This window comes from Ornithodoros turicata, unplaced genomic scaffold (genome assembly GCF_037126465.1).
Source record: "Ornithodoros turicata isolate Travis unplaced genomic scaffold, ASM3712646v1 Chromosome13, whole genome shotgun sequence".
In the NCBI taxonomy this organism is placed as follows: Eukaryota; Metazoa; Arthropoda; class Arachnida; order Ixodida; family Argasidae; genus Ornithodoros; species Ornithodoros turicata.
Genome location: NW_026999307.1, coordinates 3,937,804 through 3,953,837, shown reverse-complemented (window position 1 = coordinate 3,953,837; position 16,034 = coordinate 3,937,804). Strand labels below are relative to the sequence as shown.

The 16,034-nt window shown below is 51.0% G+C and overlaps 2 protein-coding genes across 2 annotated transcripts; both read right to left on the bottom strand.

Annotated features, from left to right (window-relative positions):
• Positions 1-1,741: 1,741 nt before the first annotated feature.
• On the bottom strand, positions 1,742-3,144 carry LOC135372081 (uncharacterized protein K02A2.6-like). The gene is made up of 2 exons (XM_064605804.1): positions 2,379-3,144; positions 1,742-2,229 (listed from the first exon to the last, which is right to left on the bottom strand). The coding sequence occupies exons 1-2, from the start codon at positions 3,142-3,144 to the stop codon at positions 1,742-1,744; spliced, it is 1,254 nt and encodes a 417-aa protein (XP_064461874.1).
• Positions 3,145-4,547: 1,403 nt separating this feature from the next.
• On the bottom strand, positions 4,548-11,227 carry LOC135372080 (uncharacterized). Its single transcript, XM_064605803.1, has 2 exons — positions 9,813-11,227; positions 4,548-4,911 (listed from the first exon to the last, which is right to left on the bottom strand). The coding sequence occupies exons 1-2, from the start codon at positions 11,225-11,227 to the stop codon at positions 4,548-4,550; spliced, it is 1,779 nt and encodes a 592-aa protein (XP_064461873.1).
• Between the last annotated feature and the right edge of the window lie 4,807 nt (positions 11,228-16,034).

Here is a 16,034-nt window from a genome sequence, read left to right as displayed (position 1 = left end):
AGCCCATATTGGGCCACTATGGAGCCTGGTTGCACTCCCCATATTGGTCCAATATCGGCAGCCCATATTGGGCCAATATTGGCAATCTTGGCAGCCCATATGGGTCCAATATTGGACCAATATTGGCGTGCTGCTTGGGTAAGTGCAAGCGGGCGAATGCAGTTTCCTTTATTTTTCTTTCTCCGCTCTGGGGTCATTATAAGCCTTCGTATTACACATGAGAAGCAAAGGACAGATAATCTTACCTTTTCGCTTATAGCTCGCCGACAGACGCTTGCAGCCAGCAGCCGACAGCGAAGTTTGCTCGCGCGCGAAGAGAGTGTTGCGTTGCAGTAAGCGTGTCAGTCTTGAAATGTGACGAGGCACGGAATAGCCGGCAGTGCCGCCTTCCACTTATTTACCTTGAAGGACTAAACTTTACGGCCAGTTATTAGTGTTTCACAAACAGCAATTCCTAAATAGTCACCTGATCACAAGAATTTGTCACGGGGCAGTAAAGTTTTTTGCTACACGATACAGCATATCGAAACCGAAACTTCACTGATTCATCATCCGCTTCCCAGATGTTTATGAGGTGCTACCTCGGCGTCGCGAAAAGGAGTAGGAGGTTCGCGAAGGGTTCGCGACGCATCCAGGAGGTTCTGCCAGGCTCCCACAGCTCCGGATAGAGCCCATAGTTTGAGATAATTCAGGCAACACTGGGCATGCAACCAATGAAAATGAACTATGATGCCTACCATTCGTCCAATCAGGAGTCTCTCAGTTTGGCTCGCCTTTCGGCCCCGTACTGGCTACCATCGGCTTTTACTTTTACTGGTTTTCATGCCCGACGCTCGTTATTCCGTATTCCAGAGCTACTAGGCAAATTTTGGACAAAATGCACATTTATTTGAAACATCGTACTGACTCCATAGCCTGACACAAATATTCACCGTGCGTACAGAGTCCAAATCGTTGCGTTAGTTGACCAAGTTCGAACTCGCAAAACACAAACACACTCTACTCCCTGAAACGAGAGACGCTCGCACGAGTGCGTGCGATTTCACGGTGAGCATCTCCTTTCGTTGGTCGCAGTGCGAAGGTTTCAACGAAGAGGGAAATGCTTGTCGCACGGACACCGAATCCTGTCTCCGTTGTGACTGCATTTGAAAATGCGACGGCGCTCACAAGTGTTCCTCAGGCGTCAGCTCACCACTGCATTCCAGTTCTGAACTCGAGAGGCTGTTCGTACGTAGGATACTTGTGTAGGGAAACATCACAACACGCGCTGAGTCACTTTGACACACTAACAAATCTGCAATTTCTCTTTGAAGAATGCGGTCATAGGGTGCTGTGAACTGACGTCGTCGAGACGCGAGACGCCGCTGCCACTTCTCTCCCTTCTCTTCTTGTAACTGCCCGCCAGACAGCCAGCCCGCGAAAGAATGCTCTTTTGAAACTTTGCCAACCAATAGCGGAGCGCGCAATGTCCTTCGACCAATGGGTATCAACTATGATGCCTGACGGAGTAATACCACGTGTTTATGACGCGCTAAAATTTTTTTACAGCCGCGAAGAGGGGGAGCTATGGGGGCCTGGTTCTGCCCGAGGGAAGCCCAGTAAACCCTCTATGTACCGCACAAAGGGAGCCGTGCTGCAGACCGAACCTTCGGAAAGAGACGGTTCTTGGAGGAGCGCCTCTTATGAACCTTCTCGTTTTCATGAACCGTCTATTTCGTGCGATACACTGAAGGTACGGATTTTAGAGTGTACTGCTAGGCAGGCCGACAGCATTTCCAATGTCTGTTGTTGGCTTGTAGATAATGTCGAATGAGTAACTCATTAGGATGAAGGCCCACCTCTGTAAACGATTGGCGGCCGTTACCGGTATCCCCTTGTACGGACCGAAGATGGTTGTCAAAGGCTTGTGGTCAGTGTACAGAGTGAACCTGCGTCCCCACAAGTACTCATGGAACTTCTTGACGCCGAAGATGATGGCAAGCGCTTCTCGCTCAATTTGAGCGTACTTTTTCTCGGCAGAGGTGAGCGTTTTGGAAGCGCGGGCGATGGGACGCTCTTTGCCATCAATCCTATGAAACATGACTGCCCCCAGTCCTTTGGATGATGCGTCAGCAGCAAGAAACAGTGGTCTTGCTGGATCGTAGTGCGCTAAGGACCCGGGCGCTGATAATTTGAGCTTCACCGTCTCAAAAGCTTCGACGCATTCGGAAGACCAGTACCAGCGAAACTCTTTACGGAGCAACTCGTGAAATGGTGAGCAGATGTCTGCCAATCCAGGTTATATATGTACCGGTATATATATATATATTATATATATCCAATGTACCGGTTATAGTGCTGAATCATGCCCAATAGCGCTCGTAGTTCCGAAACGTTACGTGGTTCGGGCATATTCAGTATAGCTGAAATCTTCTTGGGCGATGGTCGAAAGCCTTCCTTTGAAACGATTTGGCCCAGGTACTCGACTTCTTGCTTGAAGAAGGCGCATTTTTCTTTCTTTAAAGTGAAACCAAAATCACTGAGACGCTGGAAAACCTTCGCTAGGTTAGAAAGATGGTGCTCTAACGTAGTTCCAGTGACGATGATGTCATCCAAGTAACATGCTACATAGTCCAGTCTAGCTGTAACTTGCTCAATCGTTCTCTGGAATATGGCAGGTGCGGAGGCTATACCAAAAGGCATTCGATGAAATTGAAAAAGTCCTGTGTGGGTGTTGACGACTAGTACCTTCTTTGCATCGTCGTCTAGCTCCATCTGAAGGTATGCTTCTGAGAGGTCGAGCTTCGAGAAGATGACCCCTCCATTCAGCTTAGCAAACAACTCTTCTGGACGCGGAAGAGGGTACTGTGCAATGTCTAGCTGCGGATTTACCGTCACGCTGAAATCACGGCATACGCGAACTGCGCCGTTTGGCTTGGGGACAACGACGATGGACGTAGCCCAAGAGGACGTTTCAATCGGGGATAGCACTCCATTAGCCACCTGTCGCTCTAGATCGCGTTCTACAGCCGTACGGATAGAGAATGGTATTGGTCTTGCTTTGAAGAACTTGGGCTGGCTGTCAGGTTTGAGCTCAAGATGAACTTTCGTTTTTGTACATCTTCCCAGACCGTCTCGGAATACAGCTGGGTACTTCGTCACCATTCTTGGAGGCTACTTCCCAAGACCGGGGAACTTTCCGTGACGCAAACAAACAGCTCGTTTAAGTCGAGCCGAAGAGCGGATATCCAAGTTCTGCCCAAGATATTGATCGCATTAGCTTCCGTGAAAATCGCTTCCAATTTAAAACTGTGTTCCTTCCAGCAGACATCCAGTTGTGCTCTTCCAAGGACGTTGATCGGTTTTTGATTGAAGCACTGCAGGCGGTGCTGCAGTGGCAGAAGTTCTGGCATACCTAGCATTTCGCAAGTCGCTTTGTTCAACAGCGTTGCTTTGGACCCTGTATCGACCTGAAGAGAAACCTTGTAGCCGATATCCGGCATGTAATGAATCTTTCGTCATTCTCGTCCACGGAGAAGACATTGGACATCTTGCCAGATTGGACTTTTCTCGCTGAAGCAGATTTGTTCCTTGGCTTCTGCGATGTACGCCCTCTTTGCTGGCGCATACTGGCGATGGGCCCTCGCTTGCCACATTCGTGACACGACTCATTGCGAAACCGACAGTTACCAGCGTCATGGTTGTGGTTCCCACAACGAAAGCACTTAACTGTATTCTGTTTTGGTGGTAGAAAAACCTTTCCAACGTTTCCAGCGAATGAGGTGTCCAGGTCACGAGATCCAGCTTCAGCTGCTGGGCTACTTTCGGCAAGTCGTAGTGCTATGTCAACGGTAAGATTTTTCTTCAGTACCAGCTTCGCCCGAAAGCGCTGATCTCGAAGACCGACTATGAAAGCTGTCAGCAGGGAACACGAACGGATGTCAGTCTCAGTCTCGTATTCACAAGCTGCTACAATTGCACGAAGGCGATTGAGGAAATCCTTTACAGGTTCGTTCTCTTCCTGTCGACACAAAAAAAGCTTGGCCCTTTCAAAATCCTTGAATCTCTTCGGAGCAAAATGCTCATCCAGCGCCGTCACCAAATCCTCAAATGGGACGTCCGTAATGGCCCTCGGTTGAAGAAGGTGATACAGGCGCTTGAAAACCGCAGCATCCAGAGAAGAAATCAAAAGACTCCGTTTGTCGGTTTCCGGTGTGACGCGAGCTACTTGCAGGGCTGCTCTGAATCGGATGCAGTAAAATTTCCACTCATCCTTCTCGGAATCGAAGACTCCCGGCCTCTCAAAACAAAGAGCAGCAGCACCAGTGAAACGGCCCTCCACCTGGTATGCTGTAGCTCCACCGGTAGCCATGCTCCAAGGTCGTCGACAGAAGATTGTTGCTCCCTCGTCGCCAAATTGTAAGAGTGTACCCAAGTTCGGGTAGGAACATGTTTATTCTGTTATGGCTAGGCCACGACTGCACGGTCAGCTGTTCTATCAGCTGGGGCACAGCTGATGCGCATGGCGCGTGCTCTTTGTCGATGCGTCATCCACTACATTCCTCCCCTCAAGACGGAACGTAGCGGGACGGATGTCTCCGGTCTGTTTTGGTATAGCGTGCCGGTGGTGGTCTGGGAGGGTCGCCGTGCACTTGTGTAGGTGGGGCTGGAGCCAATGACGTTTCTGTCTCCGGCCAGGGAAGGGTCTGTGACGGTTCGGAGCTATCGGCTGTCAGGCGAGTCTTCAAGTGGTCGGCATGAACTCTGCGTCGCCTGCCACCAGCGAATTGGACCTCGTAGATGACCGTGCCCATTTTACCGGTTATGGGTCCCTTAACCCAGTGTCGCCTGTCCATCGGATCAGCAGCCCAAACTGGTTGGCCAACCTCAGAAAGTCTGTCCTGCGCACTCCGGTCGTAATTCCGTTTCTGCCTGGTCGCAGTGTGTAGCGATGTGTGTCTTAGGCGGGTCGCAAGAGGTCAATAGCCGTTCTGATTTATCTTCCCATGAGGAGCATAGATGGAGATTTGCCTGTCGTTGCATGTGGGGTGACACGATACTGCGTCAGGAACTTTTGAATTCCGTCCTTGGTTGTTCCTCCCCTCCGCAGGACGGACTTCAATGTGCGGACGAAAGCTGTCATCGAAAGCGAGCATCGTCGTCTAGCTCCACCTGAAGGTATGCTTCTGATAGGTCGAGCTTCGAGAAGATAACCACTCCATTCAGCTTAGCAAACAACTCTTCTGGACGCGGAAGAGGGTACTGTGCAATGTCTAGCTGAGGATTTACCGTCACGCTGAACCATCAGGCAAATCACGTCCGGGTCACCCGTTGTTGGAACTCAAGGAGGGACAAAGAGAACCGGCTGGTTTGACGGCGAGAGCCCAACCGATTTATTTTCCGCGGCTACGCGGGCGCGAGATGCCGATCGAAGACGATGGTGGCACCGCTGGGGCTGCTAGAAACGCTTCGATCTTGTGAAGCAAGTGGTCTTGGCGAGGCAGCAGCAGACGCTTCCTGAAACGGTTATGTCACACCTTTCTCTTACAACCGTGTGCGGTGAGGGTAAGCTCGCTTTCGTGCAGCAACCGGTTAAACCAGGACCGAAAAAAGTAACGGTTGCGGTCCCTGTAAGTGTCCCGACCGCTGACCGCTTTTTTTTTTTTTTCGTTTCTCCCGGAGCCGAACTTGAACCGAACCGGTTCAAGCTGATAATTTCGGTTCAGCGGAGCTAAACCCGAACCGAACCAATATGCCTGAACCCGAACCGGACCGAAAAAAATACCGGTTCCGATCCCTGCTCACAACAGCAGATGATGAGGACCTGTTGGGTTCCCATGTCTCCTAAGAAGTAGATTAGTATTTGAGTTCTCGTCCACGACTCACAAACAATGAGAGAGCACAAGTGTGTGAGCAAGTGTGCGAAGAAACAAAAGACAGGCAAACAACGTTTTTTTTAACACATCACATCACAGAAAACAACGCTGTGTTACTCCGAAACGACCGGTCTCACTACTGAGTCTATCTGTTTCAAAGTGGTCGGCTGCGTAAAGCCAGAGTACGTAATTGAACACTTTACCCAAAAGAGTGCACATTCAGAAGCTATTGCCCATTTAAGGCAACACGAGCTAGATGCAGTAGCTGCATACGTGCACCTGATGCACCTTCCCGTTGAAGTGAGCGAGATCGGACTATTCGTACACCCTGATTATTCATTCATTGCGGCATCACCGCTAGTCATCCGAAGCCTAGTCTTCCTTGTGTTGCAAGAGAGGATATACTACGCAACTGCTTCATTTCTGTCGCCCTATGTGTTTAAACACCCCTGATGTTGTTTTCTTTGTATGACGGTAATCTGTTCCAAGTTGTAGGGCCTGTGATCAAGCTGTCGGTATCTACTTCAGTTTGGCTTTCCTGATTTCCTGAATGTTCCCCTGTGTGCACGACTATCTGAAACTGTGACATATGTACCCTAGGGTTTGAACTCGTCGCGCTAGATTGACATGCTGGAGCACTTGCAAAGGCTCGCATGCTCCATGCCTAAACTCGAAGGCTAAGCCTGAACTGTTCAGAGAGAGATTCAGGGTCAAGAGCCAGTGGGCACTGTTGTAATCCTTCTGTTCCCTTCCGACTTTTTTCCCACTGCTGTGCGACCTAAAGTGACAGTCTGGACCAAAACCATTTGCAGAAAGTGCTACGGAATGCTCTCTTATAACGCTCAGTTACAGTAGCCGCGCCTTACGAAAAATATATTTGTCCATGCTATAGAAATAACTCAAAAGAGTCAATAGACATTACATTGCAATTCTATAATTTTACTTGGAAAATCCTTTGGAATTGCTTTGGACAACTATTTGGTACAGACTTCCTTTTGACATTTGTCCAAAAGATTTCAAAAGACATTTCTGCTCTGGACTTCGGTTAATGTTCCTTTTGAAATTCTACACGCATTGCTTTGAATATCTATTTGAAAGTCATTGACTTTTCTTTCGATTACTTCCCCCCCCCCGCACATACTACGTTGTTTCGGGTTGCCTTGGACACATGTTTAATTCAATTTGTTCTCAAGTATTAAGGGACAGGAACGCAAAATCACATGTGAACAGTAATTTATTGAGTCACTTCATTTTTGAAAGTATTGACGCGAGTCTTTCCTTGGTCTCCCGTAGGCTGGTGCTTGTCTACCGTCGCCTTGTTCCTACAGGAAAAGCACAATTTTCAGCATTTGATTGAAAACATAGAATATCATCTCCTGAATATTTTCAAATCTATGGCATTTTCATTTAATATGAGTAATATCACACATGCTCTACGCCTACCCTCCATATGGGGACAAAAGGTGGCCATTACAGTGTCGCATACTTCCATAGATTATATATGCAGCAGTTATGCTACTCCGTCATCGTGGAATAAACAAGTCCCCCAACTGTATTATGAGTCTTCTATCAAAATACGGCCAGTGTGAACCATTACGTATGCAACCGAAATAACTTGTAAACGCTCGAAAAATAAGTTGAGCTGAGCGCAAACTCGGAACCACGTGCACTGCAGCTCACTACATGTAGCAGCTACAAATAATTTTTATCATCATTAAACTTATCCCTCCCTTAATATGTTGAAATGAATAAAGCATTAGGATACTCACCTGTAGCAACAATATAAGCCTCCAATCATCTGTATTGGAAATCCATTTGACTAAGAATTTCTTTCCTCACAAATCATCTAGGCTTTGCAGAATCTGTAAACCCACATCAACGACCTGGAGGTTTTCGATCAGATAGACGTCCAGCATGCCCACATCGGGCCACTTCACAAAAACACAAATCCACTTGGAACGCGAAAAGAAACTAACTTATCAGAGAACTTGTAAATGGCGCCACGACGCTATCAAGTTAGACCTGTGCGTCGATGCCAGTTTGACCGGCGGTGGCGTAGAGCCGGTTGTGCCACCGCGGCGGCGGCGTCAGCGGCGCGAGGGCGTAAACGCGTAAGCCGCTCACAAGCGTACGCAAGCGCTGGTGGCGTGCGAGCACCTGCGAGGTGTATGTTCTCTAGACTACAGTCGAAACCACATCCTAAAAAGGTTCCACTTTTTATTTGAAAAAAAAGATGTCGAACCGCAACAAATGCATCACAAAGAATAGATCTACTTCGATCACAGTTTGACTAGAGCAATCCGCGAAAGCCCGTAATCTGTGCACAGTAACATATGGTTGCACACGCTTTGTACCCTCAGAGGGAATTTTTACAGAGGGCTTAGTCGTCATGCACAAAAACCAATCCGGCCAGCGGGGGAAGGAGGGGCAACGGCCCCTTGCCCCCCTTCGCGGTGCCCATGGGGATCCACCTAATACTATCACGAATGAATGAAAACAACAACAATAATAATGACAGTATACGAGCCACAAAGCTAGAGCGTTTTCTACACGTCTCCTTTTACGAATGTTTTGCATTCCCTCAACAACGGTGAGAAGATTTTCATGTACCAACATACTCACTTATCAAAGGGCTTATCTCCATCCTGCTCTCTTGCATTTGTAAGAAATCAGAGCCAATCCTCTGCTTCTTGTCACCATCTTGCAAAACTAAGGTGCCAGAGTAACGCCACAGCGCACTCGTTTTAAATGCACCTGAGTTCTTATCAACAGAGAGCAACGACACGCGTTTCGAAAACCGCGATCCAGTCCCCTTCTCTGTCACAGTCCCCCCAGTCTCTGACGCCATGGCAGTTCAATACTCGCGAGGCCAAGACCGGCAGAAGTGCAGGAAACCACTTTAAGATTCCCGCTTCGCAGCGGAACAGATCGGAACATGGAACGCGCGCGGGATACTGCAGAAGTGTTTTTTTCCGCGTGGAAAATATTTTCGCATTTTCGAACAGAGCTGCTTTGAGGATTGATTCACCAGAACTTAAATTCGCGACACAGGTTTCCGGGAGTGCTTTGCTGTCGCATGTCGTGCTGCCGTCAATACTCGGGCATATTTCGGGGGGGGGGGGGGGGGATATAGGTTTATTGCAAAAAAAAAAAGAAAGAAAGAAAGAATGGACAGGTTAGCCTGGCTCCAGAAGCCGACTTGCTATTCCCACTTACAAAAAAGGAAAACATAAAAAGAAGAAAAGAAGGAAAAAACGAAAAGAGCGAAAGAAAAGAGGCGCAGTCACAGGCTCAGCGCGAGCCCTGTGTCAGTAAGGAAGCGTACGAGTTCCCTTCCGACGCGCCACTGAATGGGGCGTTGCAGAGGGCCCAGTAGCGTTGCCAGCGACACCTCCCTCAGCCCTAGGGCAGCTAGCCGCTCCATCAGAGTGGCACGGGGAGCGCCGAACAGGCGACAGTGGTGGAGTAGATGGGAAGTGTTGCCCTCGGTAGAGCTGGCTGCACATGTAGGGGTGTCAAGCGTGCTGAGCTGGAAGAGCCGTGTTGGCGTTCGATCCACGCTTAACCGCAGACGGTGGATAGCAGACGCCTCCCTCCTCGTGATGTTTGGGGGAGGGACGTATTGCATTTTTGGGTCGATGGAGTGCAGAAATGTATTGGGCGAGATGGCACGTTCTATGAAATCTTGGACACAGCGAGAGCGTAAGCGACGTATTTGGAGCAGGCAGGCTGACATTGAAAGCGGGATGCTGAGACTCAAGGCAGCCGTGGTATGGGCACGTTTCGCAGCACGCAATATCGGCACGGGTATTTCCGGGCAGCCCGACGTGACTGGGTACCCACTGGAGCCGTACGCTGTGGCCGGAAGCCAGGGGCTCGTTGTATCTGGCGATTACAAGCGTGCGGAGATCGCAAATAGCACTGCACCGGTACGACGCCAAGGTCTCCAATGCTGACTTGCTGTCCGTGAAGATGGACCACGAGTCGGCCTGTGAACCGGATATGGCATTGAGCGCTTCATAGATGGCTATCAGTTCCGCTTCAGTGGATGAAGTTTCATGCGGCAGCTTGAAAGCCTGCGCAGTGTCGCTGTGAGGCATGTAGAAAGCTGCAGACGACGCGCCGTACACAACCGAGCCATCCGTGAAAATTGCTTTACGGTGACCGGGGACCGAGTTCAAATGGTCAAGAGCAAACTGGCGCGCAGCGAGGACAGGAGTGTCGTTTTTGCGGGACATGTCGGGAATATGCAGGTCCGTCGGAGGCAGCACGTGGTTCCACAAAGGTGGGGCGTATAGCAGGCGCGACGGCAGGGGCGGGAGAGACTGTGCAGGTCTGCAAACAGCAGCCCCGAAAGCTGAGTTTTCATACAGTAGGTTAATGTCCCGTAGGTAGTGGGCAGCATGTCGTGTGCGGTACCGCGCACAAGAGCGCAGGGTCTCCATGTCGCGTGGGACGTGGGCTGGCGTCTCCTTCGCCTCAGCCAAGACCAGGAAGGTGTCGGTCGTTTTGGGGATACCAAGGCACACTCGAAGGCTTCGAGCCTGGATGTTCAAAAGTTCGCGCTCTGTTGTTGAACTTAGACCGTGCAATACCGGTAAGCTGTAACGCAGGAGCCCAAGGACGAGTGAGGTATGCACCTGGCGAAGGTCAGGGTATGATGGGCCCCAGGACGAACCAGAGATGCGGCGGAGGACGTTCACGATGGTAGTCGCCGCGGTAGACAGGGCCTTGATGTGCTTGGGCCAATTCAGCTCCCGGTCAATGGTTATGCCCAGGTATTTGTGATGACGTACGAAGGCGAGCTGTTGGCCGTCAACGCGGAGGGGGAATTTGCGGAAGGATCGGCGGGTGAATACCATGGCAACAGTCTTGCTGGGTGAGATAGAATGACCACGGTCGGAGAGGTAGGATACGATAGTATCCAGAGCACTTTGCAAGCGACGCTGGATTACATCCCGACGGGTGGAGGAGGCCCAGATGCAGAGTTCGTCTGCGTATATTGTGATGTTGACATGTTCACTTAATTGGGCAGGTAAAGCGGCCATGATGACGTTGAACAGCAGTGGGCTCAGCACACTCCCTTGCGGGACACCTCGCAGAACTCTGTAGTGTGCGGTGTCCCCTTCGGAGGTGCGCACAAACAAGGTGCGATCAACGAGGAAGTCCCGAATCCATGCGTGTGGGCGGCCCCCAATACCAGCCTCTTGGAGAGCCGCAATGACAGTGCTGTGCACCACGCTGTCATATGCTTTTTTTACGTCGAGGAAGACCGCTGCTGTGAGCTTCCCTTCCGATCGCGCTTGTTGTACACTAGGGACAATGTCGATGACGTTGTCTATCGCCAACCTGCCTTGACGAAAGCAGGCCATGACATCAGGGAAGAAGTTCGAGTCTTCGAAAAACTAGTTCAGGCGAGATTGGACCATCCGCTACATGACTTTCTCTTCGCAGCTTGTTAGTGCGATTGGCCGAAAAGAGTCGATATTGTGAGGGGACTTGCCAGGTTTAAGGATAGGCACGATCATCGTGGACTTCGAGTGCGGCGGGATGGAGCTGGCCTGCCAAGTTTCGTTGAAGAGGCCCAGAAGGAGCTGGCGGCCACAGAGTTGGAGATACCGCACTGCTTTGTAGGTGACTCCGTCAGGACTCGGCGACGTGCGCACAGGCGAGAGCCCTATAGCAGATTCGAGCTCGGTAAACGAAAATGGGACATCCAATGACGGATCTGCGGAGGACTCAAGGGCTACAGGGATGTCAAGGGAAGACGCGAGAGGAGCGGCAGGTGTCGATGTCAGGCGGCCACAGTACTGCTCTGCAACCTCGACTTCAGAGCACCCAGTGGCAAGCGATAGTGAGCGGAAAGGATGCCTTTGGAAAACGGGGGTGGCGAGCCCTTTGAGCACCGAACAAATTCGAGACATGGGTGTTCTTGGAGATAATGATGTCGCGAAGCTTCTCCAGCGGTCGCGTGTCAGCTTGCACAGATGCCTATGAATCACCTTCTGTAGTCGCCTCGCTTCCTTTTGTCGACTGGGAGATGTGTGCGGTGGGCGCGTCGCTCGGCGCGGAGGCGGATAGCGCGCAGCCTCTCATACTCCGCGTCGACGGACGTGAACTTGGCGGGTATGCGGTGCACCTGGGTCGCAGCGTGTGCCGCATTAGCAGCCACGTCGCAGAAGTCAGGGGCATTTTGGGGCCTCCAGTCTAAAAGAAAATATCGAGTATGCATCTGTAGGACTGCCAATCCGTTCTTTTAGCGGTGTGGGAGTGGGCTTGTGCTCGCTCACCTTGCATGCTGATCAGGACAAGAAGATGATCACTTCCAAGGGTATCAGTGCCCACCTGCCATCTGAAGCGATGTACAAGAGGAGCTGACACAACAGAGAGGTCCAAGCAGGAGGAATGGTACGTTGTCTTCAGGAACGTAGGGGAGCCATCATTGAGGATTAAAAGGTTTCGCTCCTCGAACAGGGCTGCCAGTCGCTCCCCTCGCGTGTCCGAACCGCGCCAGATGACATTGTGGGCGTTGAAGTCACCACAAAGAAGACATTGGAGGCGGGACGTTGTCCAGTACTGCGGCCAGGTCACCAGCATCGTAAGCGACCGCCGGAGGAAGGTCAAGTGACACCACAGTAAGGACAAGGTCGGCTATGCGCAGGATGCAACATACGTATTCGCCCTGTCCGCACGTAATAATATCCTGCTTGATGGCTGGAATGTCGGACCGAACAAACAACGCGGAGCGGCATCGCCCGCCACGGGGACTGGAGGTGAATGTCACGTAGTTCGATAAACGAAACTCTACCGGAATTCCGCATCCCGATATACATATAAGAGGAAACTTGTGTCGCCAGGTGAACTGACGGAAGTCGGACACTTTGGACAGGAGGCTTCTCGCATTCCATTGGAAGACCGTTGTCTCTTGGAAGTGCGTTGTCATTCAGATGTTATGTTCTGATCGGTGAGGCCGGGGTTGGATGAGCTCAGTTCCTGCTCTGATGCGCAGGAGAAGGGGGGCGATGAGGTTTTCAAGGCCTAGGATCGATTGAACATCTGGGAGAATGGTACAGTTAGGGCACGCAGTAACTATGGCCTTAAGTGCCGCGAACAGCAGTTCTAATATGACCGATGCGACGTCATCACCGCGTGTCCGGTCTAGGGCGGTACGGGATGAGGGGGACGGGGATTCGGTGTTGCTTGGCATGGCAGGTGCAGGATGCTTAACCGCTGTGCGCTTTGAAGCGACCGCTGGAGGATCGCGCGGCGCGAGCGGAGGGTAGTCGCTGTCCGCCCACGAGAGATGCTTCTCGGGGGCAGGGCTGTTGGTAGGCGGATGGCGTGAACCCGTTATACTTGGCGGGGCAGACGCGCGCTTCTTTTTTGGCTTCCTCTTGCGTTCATCCTTCCTGACTACTACCAGGGCTTCTTTGTAGCTGCTCGTAGAGCGGGAGCGCACCCGGGCTACGCGTCTTTGTTTCCTGAGTTTCGGACAGTCTGACGACGTGGCAACATGACTCCTCTTGCAGTTAATGCAGAGCGGTTCTCCATTGGGGCACTCAGCGTTGTCGTGAGACGTCCCGCACGTTGCGCACGTCGTCTTTCGGGTGCAGCACGCAGTCACATGACCATATCTCAGGCAATTGTTGCACTGTACTGCATGGGGTAGGTAGCCTTGGACCTGCATCGTGAGGACGTGAAGGCTGATTTGTTTCGGCAGCTTCGAACCAGGGAAAGTGAGCCGCACAGCTCCCCCATCCTTTCTGATTCGTCGAGCCACGAGGACCGGAGGTTCAGATACGATGGCGCCCAGTAGTTGCTCGTCCCTAAGCGAGGGGTCACTAAGGTAGGAGCACACCGTAGCACGAGTTCGGTGGCCGTGGTTCATAAGCGCGCACAGGGATGGAGCAGATTCGCCCCAGTTGTAGGAGTGATCGCTTTGCGGACGGTGAAACAGCGTCCACTGCGATTATGTTCTTCGAGTAATTGGGGCGGATCTCTCTTATTCGCCCTGGAAACTCGAAGGTGAGGAACTCGGAGGTCTTTAGGTGGTTAAGACGAGCGCGGTTGGAGTTGCGGTCAGTAGGAGCAAACAGTACTGTTGTGCCCTCTAGAGCGCAAGCTCGTGCGGTGTTGCGGCAGGCAGCTTTGCGGGGACGCTTTGTGACCTCCTGGAAGGGCGGCTCATCGTCCGAAGATAGGAGACCGGGACCATCGCTCGAAGGAGGAAGACTCCTCTTCCCAAGGAGCACGGTTCCGCAGCTTGCGGTTGAGTCGCTATCAATGCTACTTCCCTCTTCTGTGGAGGATTTGTAGTTGGGGAGCTCAACCCCTTCCATGCTCGGAAGGGGGGAGCCGCGCCGCGAATCCCAGTTCCCCGGATTCAGCCAGGCGCTGGTGGAGGTGATGACGGCTGGCTTGAGGCTTAAAACCAGCGAAACAGAGGCGGAGCAGAAGAGCCGTGCGTGCGCACAGTTCAGTGTCGTCGTCGTCGTCGTTCGGCACATACTAAGGCATCCGTTGTTCACGTGGATTGCGGCATTCTAGGTCTATTCCTCTTCTTCATGGAACAAAGGCCATGTAAAATGGTCGAAAGGCCATTTTACAGTTCGGTTTAGATGTGGTACTATCATACAAGCTGGTTTTGAGAATGCGTATAAGCATGTTCCGGCTTCGTGGTATAGTGGTATATTGTATGTATTGTGCAAAGCGTTTATAGGAGTAACAAAAGCATGATCAATTTTCATTTCTTTGCATCTTGCCGGATGGGATAAACTGCGCTTGCGTAAACTGCCTACGCTGCATGGAGTAGAAGGGTCAGGTAGTCACGGTATAGCGTCGAACACCGAACGATTTTCGCCCTCATATGGCCAGAGTTATTCGCGGAAACTTAAATTCGCAATTTTAGTGGTGTAAGCGAAAAACGCGAAAAATAAATTCGCGCAAAAAAAAAAACACTTCTACGGTATCAGCGCAACGGGGTGACGCCAGCGGCGGCGTCAGCGCGCGGAGAAATCGCGGCGGCGGCGGCGCAGCGCGGCGGCGCACAGGTCTAAATCAAGTACACATGGCAAAGAACAGGCGAGGAAGGAGTGGAGTGGCTGGGCTTGGAAACCAAGCAACGTTGCCCGCCGCGATTCATTGTCACCAAGAGCGATGAATGGAGCAGGAAAAATGACAATATTAAAGAAAGGAAGGAAAAGTATCAGGTGTTACTATAATTAATAGAAACAGAAACACGAGCTTTTCCTTTTTTATAATGAAGCGCAAATAATTAAGTATTAATTCATCGGCCTTGCAGGAGTGCTCGCCGATCTGGCTTGTTTTTTTTTTCTTTTTTTTGGGGGGGGGGGGTGATGTTTATTCACGTCTTCGTTGCGCTTCTTCTTGCCTAAGTCCCAATTTATTTATTTACTTATTTTACCTAACTGCTGTGAAATCATGCAGGGTCCTATTGGCACAATTATACTCAGCCTATCATGGAGGAAGGAAAGAGAGGAGGAGCCCTATTGCTCTGAGAAGTGAAGCCGAGAGTGCGGGCCACTCCATTGACATCAGCGCTGGCCTTCCGGTTTCGGTTACATGCATCTCTATGGGAGCCCCCAACGCATAGTTTCGAAATACTTGGAGAGGTGTGGTGGTAGCGCGGCGAAGTGGCCCCCAAAGTGGCGTGTGCAAAGCGACCTCATTGGGCTATTCAGGTAACGTGACCCTCGCGTGGCTCCAAAGAAGCTACGGCTCACCTCCTATACTCACGTCACTTGCCCCAAGCCTCTCTCTTCTGTCGAAGAGCCGTTAGGGCGCCTCCTTTTCTTCTTTCCTCCATGCAGCCCATTCACGGCTATCACGCGGAGCCCTCGGGGGGTTTTCTCTTTCCTACTCTAGGAATGTATAACCCCCCCTATCGTGTAATCTATTACCGCAGCACTAATGCACTTTACACTTCCACTTAAATATTCGTGCTTTCCTCGGAACACCCTTTTTTGGTCGCTCTTTCGACTGCCTATTGACTTGTCTTTTGGAAATGAAGAAAAAGGAAGTCCAAAGGCAGTCAATAGATTTCCTTTGGCACGACCTCGTTAGACTTTCAGGAAAAAGAAAGGGAAAAAAGCCGTCTAAAGCGATTGTTTGGACCATTGTCCATAGAAAATCAAAGCCAAAACAAAAGTCAAAGAAGCC